The sequence below is a fragment of the Phalacrocorax aristotelis genome, chromosome 2 (assembly GCF_949628215.1).
Source record: "Phalacrocorax aristotelis chromosome 2, bGulAri2.1, whole genome shotgun sequence".
Classification (NCBI taxonomy): Eukaryota; Metazoa; Chordata; class Aves; order Suliformes; family Phalacrocoracidae; genus Phalacrocorax; species Phalacrocorax aristotelis.
This window is the reverse complement of record NC_134277.1, coordinates 101,934,723-101,944,761: the sequence shown is the minus strand read 5'-3', so window position 1 is coordinate 101,944,761 and position 10,039 is coordinate 101,934,723. Positions and strand designations below refer to the sequence as shown.

Here is a 10,039-nt window from a genome sequence, read left to right as displayed (position 1 = left end):
TCATGGTGACCAGACATTTTTCCTTATACCCAGTTGGAACCTCTCTTGTTTTGATATATGCCCTTTGTCTCGTCATCCTACTAGGCACCAGCGTGAAGAAGCTTGCTCCTTCTTTCCAGTAACACCTTACAAGAACTGGAAGGCTGCTATTAACAAGCCCGCTTCACTCAGCCTCCCCCAATAGGGCACATGCTGCTCTCTGACCAGGTTCTTTTACATATTCCATGCATGCAGGATTCAATGTTTAACACCAAACCTACTGGTTTTTAAAGTTATCTTATGTTACAGGGGATTTTGATCTATCAGAGTGATAATGCAATGTTAAATCACAATACAGGTACAAATCATACTTAGGACTGAGTATCGCGACTGTAATATGCAGTTGAGTCACAATACAAACATGATTTCCACTACTAATCCCTATAATATATTCACCATCATGATGCTGTGTGTTCCCAGCCTCCGGGAAGGAATATGTGCGTTGAAACCCACTCAAGCCCATAGCTTTCTTCAGTGTTCTTCCTGTTTGTTTTTTGAATTTTATATTCTACATTGGGCTGAGCCATGCTGGTATATTTGCATTCTTTTCACTAACTTGGGGACCAGCAGCTACACAGCCAGTTTATTCAGCCAGCTGATACAGCCATTTGCCTAGAGCAAAGGCTATCTTCTGGTTCCCTTTCTGCTGAGGGAAGTTCACCGCTGTCCAACAGCTATGCTTGGTAATTCACACATGCTCCCATCCCCAAGCCTGCCCTGCTCACCTTGCCAGCATACTACGGGATGCCCATCTCCTTTTTACACACTGCTTTTGGGTCCCTGCCCCTTAGTGACAAAATGGCCCTTGCTGCTCCCTGGCAGTCTAACTCTATCCTGACTGGATCTGGACAGCTGGTAAAAGAAAGGATTGACTGGAGAGAAACTGAGGTAGTTGGGGATTGAGGTGGTCCTGGATTTCCTTCTGGCCTATTTGAGTACCATTTCCTTTGTTAGCACCAAAGATGGCTTAATTCTTCCTGACCACTGATAAGCCCCCAATAGGACATCAGGCATCTTAATTCAGCTGCTGCATTACTTGCGCTGATCCTGTAGGAGCTCTGCTTGGACCTCTCTCACATTGCTGGAGGGTCAAATGCCCTGCTAGGCTCCAGTCACTAGGTCCCTCTGAGCAGCCCTTTGCCATATTAATCTTCTTAGGCTTCACTTTGTTAAGAAAAGGTTTTTTAAAAAGGAGGATGCCAGAGCCAAATGGTCTGTGTCACGTGCCAGGTGCTAGAAGAGGGGTGCCAATGAGAGATACAATCCTACTAGGTTTTATGCTTCCATAGTCCTCTGTCCTCTTGTCTTGTGTTCCCAGAGGAGGTGATGCTCAGGATCTCTTCCTGCAATCAATCATTACAAGGTTTAATGTTTGTTACTACACATAGCACCTTGTTCAGCTGTAGGTTTGATTACAGGGCTAATCCTAGGCCAGGATCAAGATTGAAAAAGAGTAAATCAGACAAGGTGCAATGCTTCTACGATTTGTTTTACACACTTGGAAATATTTAGAGACACAAGATTATGCCCCCACTTTATTTTTTTCCACTTCTGCCTGGGAATAACTGAAGACGGCTTCTTAATTTTTTGTCTTTTAAAAATCTTGCTATACTGTGCTGGAGTTCTGTGTTTAATTGTGAGCGGGGAAGTTCATTAAATTAAAAGATGGTATGTGCCTGTAGTTGTAATGTAGGTGGTTTGAAGCCTAACTTCCCATTGATTGATTATCTTATGTAAGGTTTTTAAAACTTAGCAACTCTTGCTCCCTTTCTCCATGTAAAACAACTCCAAATGATTTCTGTTTTCGTTTTCTCAATTGTTACATTTTTCTTCTTTTTCAGTGCACAGGAATTGGAGTCATAAACATACCATAAGGTTAATAGATTTGTCTCAGAGTTCATGAGGTCAAACTTGTTGGTCTTCCCATATGACTAACAGTGCAAAAATCTGGAAGCAACTCAGTTAATCTTGGGCATAAAATAACCAGCACTGAAGAACTGCATGTCCATAAATCAATAGAGACTAACCTCTGATTTATTTCTTTTTGGGTCACATGTTCTACTTTCATCATAAAAGCAGATAAAGGTAACTATAACTAAAATGTCTATTTCCTTGTCTACCATTTGTGTTAACATTCATGCTATTGAATACACCCCTTTCATAATACTATATTTTTTCAGTATTCTACAGTTATTGTTTCATTAAAAATACCCCTGTGATATTAACTGTATAATAAATTACAATTCAAAATAAAATACCAGCCATTTCATCCATGAGAGAGAATAATAAAGCCATAATAAAAAGGAATAAAGTTTAGCAATATGATAATGTGGCATGAGGGTTTTATAGACTCCACGTAAATGTTAAAATCTATAAATTTTTTATATTGTGTAAAATTGTAAAAAATAGTAATGAAGAAGGTGGAGAGAGAGAGAGGAAAAAAGCAACATTAGCAGGTTGGTTTAATCCTGAAATTGCTGCTATTCCAATTTCTTTTTATAATCTTAAAAAGAGTGTATAAAAATTACATGTATTAAATAATTTGTTTGTGATTTATCTGATTTACTGTAGGTATTAAAGCTAAATTGAAGAAGGAAGATTTTGGGTTTCCACTTTCCAGTCCACAGTATTGGTAAGTGAAGAAGCTTTAAAGCCTAATCACCTCTCTTCTTGCCTTCCTTTTTTTCACAGCTAGTATCCCTGTAGGTACTCTGCCTTTATTTTTCCAACTATGCTTAAAATACCCCTGTGTTTGGCTTCTTTTTATATATTTGGGTTCTAACCAAAGGTAGAAGGCTGTGCATATTTGGAAGGAGAAGATAGGACATGAATTCTTCCTCACAACAATTTTCTTCTTGTTGCATCCTCCTTCAGACCAAGGCAATTTATACAGATGTAATGTTATTCTTCAAGCTGCAATCAATCCACTCAGGGTTACTGAGGATTACTGAACCTAAACCACAAAGAGCCATAGAGGAGTTGATCTGTGCCTTCCCTCTCAAGAGGTAACCTAGTGCAGATTAATTACACAAGAAAAAACCTGATCATCTTTATATCTCGTGCCTTATCCCATGCCAAGGAGGTGGGCTCTGGGGGAGGCAGCATACAGTACCCCTCCAGCAAGGGGAAGTGAGAATTGATTGCAAAGAGGGAGGCCTCTGCAACTATACTGCAGTTATGAATGGTGTGGAGAAGATGGATAGGGTTTAGTTGTTCACTGTCTCCTAAAGGAAAAATTAGGAGGGTTAAAATGAAGAAAGCAGGAGGTAGATTCAAAGCAGTCTGAAGAAGGTGGTCTTCATGCAATGGGGAGTTAAACTGTGGAAGTCCTCATAGTTGGGTGTTATGAATATAAAGATTTCAATGAATTTCAAAAGGGAAGTAGAAAAAGTGATGGAGGAGAAATCCACCTGAAGAACACAAAGAAACCACAACCAGCTCAAGAATTCCCTCAGCTGTCAGGGAGCTGCAAGATTGAGGGTGCTCCACAAGGGCACATAAGTCAGGAGCTGGGGGTTATCCCAGCACACGGGGCAGTGACTGCCACAGCTCTGCTGTACACAAGCAGCTTGGTGGCTGTGCGAGGGTGTCTCAACAGTCCAGCAATCATTAAACCAAGAGGCTTTACCAGCCCTGACCAGCCCCACCTGGGGCCCCCACCCACACCCACTGCTGATGGGTGCAGGGGCTCCATTTACGCTCAGGCCATGGCCTTCAGTTTCTGTGTGAGCTGTGTTGTAGCTGCACCTCTTTTTAGTCCTGCCCTTGAGTTGTTTCGCTTTCCTGGTTTGAACCTGGATCTGACATGTTACCTTGTTTCTGCCTGACGATCACTGAACTGTTGATAGGACTTCCTTTTGACACCACCCCTTCTCCGGTTGCCCAGTTCAAGAGCTGTGGGACTGCACCTTCTCATTGATCATTAAGACCATTGCCCAGCCTTTGTTGTGGCCATCCTTGGCTCCTGGCTTGTTCTCTGCTGTGGAAAAGCCTTGTTCTTGCTGCACCCTGGTAGTTATCTCAGGCCTTCTCAAGCTCTGAGCTGAGTACCATAGAGCCTGGCCTTCAGACTAAGCCAGGCCTTGCCCCCATAGCCTCCCTGCACCTAGGTGTCATAAGACTTTACCCCATGGCCACCCTACAGTTTCTGTTTTGACCGCAAGCACTGCAGGGAACTGTGATCAGTATGCAAAGGCAGATCACAGCCCTCTAGGCTTCTCTAACCTCCCTTGCACCCACCTTGACACCCCCTGCCCACCAACTCCTTTAATGCCTTTTGGGAGCATCTAGACTGTCATGCTCCAACACAGCAGCCCTCAAGGACCATTTCAAGGACAATCTGGTATGTGGGTTGATCTGTCCCTCTACCTCCATTGCCAGTGCCCCATATTTTTTGTCAAAAAGAACTATGGGGGTTCCTGACCCTTCATAGAAGGAGCCTGCCAACTTAAGATAGCTTCAGCCTACCTTGGATCCACATGCCAGCAGTTGGTGTCCACCAGATACCCCAGGAACTCCACCCTGTGCTGTTGAAAAGAGCAAATCTCTGGGGTTTGACATGGAGCCACTACTGTGCAAGTGACTCAGCACCTCCCTGGCATGATGCCTGCTGAGCATCAGAGAACACGAAGATGACAAGAATGCTACTACATAGTTATCAAGCAGGCTGTGCAGGACATCACTTACAAAACGATGGGAGGTGGTCAGAGTGTAGAAGAGACCAAATGGTATCGCAAGATCTGCTCAGTGTCTGTATCTGGTTCAGCAAGCAGTTTTCCACTCCTTCCCCTCTAGCATGCAGGGACTGCAGAGTTTCTTAGAATCTGCCAACTTCTTTTGATGACTTTTAACAGGGTTTTCCAGTATGATGGCTTCTACAGCAGCACCTACTTGGAAGGGGCTTCACTTTCTATGGGCATAAGAAGCTCACGCAGCTTCTGAGGAACCAAAACAGGCATTCACCACATCCTGCCTCACAGTCCTGCCCAGGCCATGGCTGGCATTTCATTGCAGAAGCAGATGCTTCTGTGCCATAGGGCCCATACTCTCCCTGAAGCTGGCCCGAAGCAGGACCCAGGACCCTATGTCTATTTCTCTAGGCAGCTCACCCGCACTGACAGGAATTATGATGTCTGGAACAAGCAGCACCAGGAAATCAAAGCTGCCTCTGGGGAGTGGTAACACATTCTTAAGGTAGCAGAAGAACCTGCCGCCAGAACCTGGAATACAATTGAGGGATGAGTTGCTTCTCTCCCCACCTCGTCTGCCAGGCTTCTCTCTCTCTCCACTTTGTTAACTGTCCATTTGTCACTAACTTTTATTTTTGACCCAAAAGTCTGCCTGCCACACCAGCTACCTGACATGTACCTGAAGCAAGTGACTATCAGAGCAGGCAGTTTGTTGGTGCAACTGACAACACAGTTACCATTTCTACCGCAGTAAAAGCAATCCCCTTTTCTCCTCTCATTCTTGGGATGAGGGGTGAGGTAGATGGTGCCTATGTCCACTGGCTCTTCCTCTGGGGATAGTAAAGGAAGATGGAGCAAAACACGGCGGAGGTCTGCATATGATCTTCCTGGCAGAACCAGCTGCTTCCCCAGTGAAGGGCCTGTCTGGCAGGCTGCCCAGGCTCTGGGGTAGGCCAGTCCTAGCCAACTAATTTTTGAGGGCCTCAGTCAGCCCTAGACTTAAAAGGGCAACAGGGCTTGCCCTTCACGGTCAGTTTCCACAATAAACACCTTGAATTGAATTGCATAGTTAGTGGCCCACTAATTCCCTTACTGGAGCTCCAGCAAGACAGCCTTAGCTGCTGCACAGTTGCGGTCCCCCCAGATTGGCTCCAAATCAATGAATAAGTCATCAGGTTTTGGAGCATAGGGCCATTGTCTTCCATATGGTCCAAACCCACTCTTGGGTTGCCCTGAGAGCTGGGAGATTATTATTACTGAGCATCTAATGTTTCTTGGGATATACGTCCCCTGGATAGGCTATAAAGGTTAGCCACATCTGACTAAGAAATCCTGATACCATTGTCCAAGTCCCTACTGAATGGTTCTAGCAGTTGGGGAGCAAGAGATGCTGGAGCAGCCTGAAAGGCTGTGTCATGCCTCTCCATGCTGACCACAGCTTCCTGCAGGATTCTGAGGTTAACCTGCAGCTGATGGGCTCCATGACAGTCAGCTCAGGGCCTGAGATGACCGAAGCCACCTGTTAGGAAACACCAAGACTGGGGCTGTTCTGCAAGGGATGACAGTCAGAACCTCAGGGAGACCATATGACAGTGGGACAGTGATCTCACTGACCAGGGCAGAGCACCCAAGCAGAGCAGCCTGGTGACAGTAACAGATTCTGTTGACAGTCCAGTGATCACCTGGTAAACGTGAGACGGCAGGTCAAGTCCAAGTGCAATTCATGAAACCCAGTGAGCAGGAGCTGCAGGGCACAGGCCTACACGCACGCCTGCCATCAACACAGCTCAGGAAAGGGCTGGAGGCCAAGGTTAGAGCATAAACAGAGCTGCCCCCCCCACAGCTATGCTGGCAAATGTGCACTGGCACGTACCTTAGGCTCCAGGTTATCCCCAATGCAGTCTGGAGGGGAGAATGTAACATAAACTAACCAGCCACAGGAATCTTCTCCAACCGTCTTGCACCTTCTAACTGGAGCTTAAAACACAGGCCAAATATATCTTGAAGGTGCTAACATCAATGACCACAGATTATCTTCACACTTTCTCTCTCCAGGCCCTTCAGTCACTCATTGCTACACCCATCCTGAAACCACTGCACAAAGATTTAGCAAAACTTTTATGTGGTGGGGAAGGAGCACAAATGCTGGAACAGGAAAGAGAGATGATATTCAGGCTTGCCATTTCTTCTGATGTGAACAGCATGTTGGAAATGGGGCCTGTGAGACCACCCACTCCCAATCCACAATGACTAACCATTAGTGCATCCCAGCTTCCCGATTAAAGACAAGGACAGGCTTTGTTTGTGGATTTTTGTTTGTTTTACTTTAAATAAAAGCCTCATACTGAGACCTAGGTTGCAGTCCTAAGCAACAGAGAGACTGGTATCTGTTGTAAAGTACTAAAAGTGAAAATGCCTGAAACTTTATCTTAAATACAAATTGCAGAATTTGGACTACAACATTGTATTTTGTAGATAAGACTGGATTTCAAAGAATGAGGAAATTGTAGTTACTCAATCTATTTTCAGACTTAAAATTCAACTGTATGGGTCCTGTGTTACTGGAAACCAAACAGAACCACCAATAAAGATGGGCTAAAAAGAGAGGTAGGTAAAAAAATCAGATACTCCTTGACCAAAATCAGGTATTACACCCAGAAAAAGTCAAATTACTGTCACACGTGCAGTCACTGCATTAGGAGAAAAGTATCCCCCAGCTAAACTATTCAGAGAAATTATACCTAAAGTTACCACTAGAACGGGCAAAGTAAAATCTTTTTTTATTGCCTGTTCCAGATTACTTTTTCAAGTGTGCTGTCATTCAGAATGAAACGTTAATTAAAGGAGACATCATCCAAGTCTCTACAAACCAGAAACTCTCAAAGTAGTATTACATCCTTAAGCACTGCAGGTATCTGCAATGACATAGTATTCAGTACTAACATTTTTGCCCGAGGTAGTCCTGTGTCCTTGGTCTTATTACTCTAGTCTCAGCTTCCTCCTGCTCACACACCTGTACACTTGTTTATGACACCCAGTGTGACTACATGATGCAATTTAAGGAGAGGAATACAGTAAAAGGTCAATCATTTTGAACCACGCCATTTGGTGTGATTTTTTCAAACACGCAGTTGGTCAGACTGTGTAATTCTCTCCACACTTCAGCTGAGATAGCTCTTTTACTTAAAAATTACTGATGAACATTTAAAATAAAGCTGCAATTCTTATCTGTACAAATACACATTTTGTAAATTGAATCAGCCATGCTGTACATTATTCCAAATAAATGTGCAATAATTTCCTAGTAAGTTACTGCCATTTAACTATGCAATTTTCCAAGGCACAGTACTCAAAAGAACACCTACAATGGCAGACCAGCCTACCACGTGAAAATTTTAACCTTCTAAGGAGACAGTGGGACATGTTTTGCTCATTCTTTGTATTGAACAACATAAGGCAGCACAAGAAGCGTAGGAAAGAAATTCAGATGTCCAGGGTTCTTCATCACAGTCACAATTAATACTGGTCCACTATACAAATGAGAGATACAAAGCTGTAAAATATACTATGGGAAGATAATTTTATTGGGTTAATCTGCATATATATTGATACAGCTGTTCTGTGAATGTTTCTGAGGAAAATTTTTCCATAACTCTGGCTCTCCCAGCTGCTCCCATTGTATCCTTTAAGAGAGGATCTCTCACAATTTTTTCCATGGCCTCTGAGAATTGTGTTGGCAGAGGATCACACAAAAATCCTGTAACATTATGCAAGATTGACTCTAACGGACCGCCTGAATTAACCGCTACAACCGGACATCTCATATACATTGCCTCCAGAGGAACAATGCCAAAGTGTTCGTTGCTTGGTGTATAAAGCACACATACAGAGTTACTCAGAAGAGAGATCTTCTGTTCATCTGAGAACGATCTCAGAAAAGTGACATGGTCATTAACATTCAGCTTAGCTGCAAGTCTCCTCAGCTCTTCGTAATGCTCCACATTCTCCAGAACTCGCTTATCATATCCACCTGCCATAACCAGGTGAACTTCATTCCAGCCATGAGAATCCAGTCTTCCTCGAAGCTCATGCAAAGCTTTGAGAGCCAGCGCCAGGTTCTTTTTTCTCTCATATCTATTAATGGAAAGAAACAAGAACTTTTTCTTTTTGGGTATGAGGTCAGCTATGTCCGCTGGAACTATGGTTTCAAAGCTACTGATATTGAGTGATGGGTAGAGGACGTCAGGGTCTATGTGAGATAAGGACTTAAACGTGTCTTTGAACACACTGGCGGTGAACTTGCTGTTCACGACAATACAGTCTGCCATGCCAGTCGTGTACTCTTCCAGCCAGTCGAGCGGTAATCTGTAGATGCGCTTTAGGAGAGACTCTCTCTTGGTCAGAAGCTGATCAGGAAAGTGACAGTAAAACAAAACCTTCTTACGGGTTCTGGCCAGTCTAAGTACAGGAATACAAGCAGACACCTAGTCCAACCAGGGGAGACAAGACAAGAGGAGACATTTGTTTTAGCGCTGCTGGCACGTACGTGTCATTTCAAAGCCAGTGCTAGGAGTCTAGGCTAAGAGTCTAAGAGCCAATCCTCTGCAAGCCAAGTGCCTTCTCCCTCTTCCCTCCACAAGCTACATTCCCTCCTCCAGGAGCTCTTGCTACACCTCTGGGTTCCTCCCTCACCTCTGCCTGCGAGGTCACCCAGACCCCTTCTCTGCCAAGCCCCCTTCCCGGCCCAGGCTCCACCTAGCCGCGCGACGCCCCCTCCTGCCAAGGCCACCCACCGAGAGGAGCCCAAGCGGCTGCGGCCTCCTATCCTCTCCCCGCCGCTGCCCCGCAGCCCGCCGGCACCCCGGCCGCCCCGCACCTGGTCGCAGACGAAGACGTCCACCCGCTCGTCGCTGAGCAACAGGATGTAGAGCGCCAGGAAGGCCATGCGCAGGGCGGCGCAGCAGGCGTGCCCGCGGCCCCACAGGCTGCGCGGCAGCCACCCGCCGGCCCGCCGCACCGACAGCCCGCGCGTCTCCGCGAAGCAGCGCTCCGCGTCGTAGTGCGCCGTCCAGATCTGCACCCGGCAGCCCTGCGCCTGCAGCGCCAGCGCCGCGTCCACCACCAGCCGCTCCGCACCACCCAGCCCCAGGTCCGGGTGCAGGAACAGCACAGACGGGCCCTCCCCGTCCGCCGCCGCCGCCGCCATGGCTGCCACGGCGGGAACGGCAGGCCGCCCACCGTGCACCAACCGAGCGGCGGCACACATGCGCAGCACGGAGCCGCCCCCCGTTCCCTAGGACACGTCAGCCTTC

The 10,039-nt window shown here is 46.0% G+C and overlaps 1 protein-coding gene across 1 annotated transcript; it reads right to left on the bottom strand.

Annotated features, from left to right (window-relative positions):
• Positions 1-7,887: 7,887 nt before the first annotated feature.
• ALG2 (ALG2 alpha-1,3/1,6-mannosyltransferase) lies at positions 7,888-10,039 on the bottom strand. The gene is made up of 2 exons (XM_075084530.1): positions 9,604-10,039; positions 7,888-9,211 (listed from the first exon to the last, which is right to left on the bottom strand). The coding sequence occupies exons 1-2, from the start codon at positions 9,991-9,993 to the stop codon at positions 8,309-8,311; spliced, it is 1,293 nt and encodes a 430-aa protein (XP_074940631.1). The 5' UTR covers positions 9,994-10,039; the 3' UTR covers positions 7,888-8,308.

Coding starts and splice junctions, on each gene's coding strand:
- ALG2 (XM_075084530.1), bottom strand. CDS start 9,993: ATGTGTGCCGCCGCTCGGTTGGTGCACGGTGGGCGGCCTGCCGTTCCC. Junction 9,212..9,603: donor ACGTCTTCGTCTGCGACCAG/GTGCGGGGCGGC, acceptor TGGTTGGACTAG/GTGTCTGCTTGTATTCCTGT.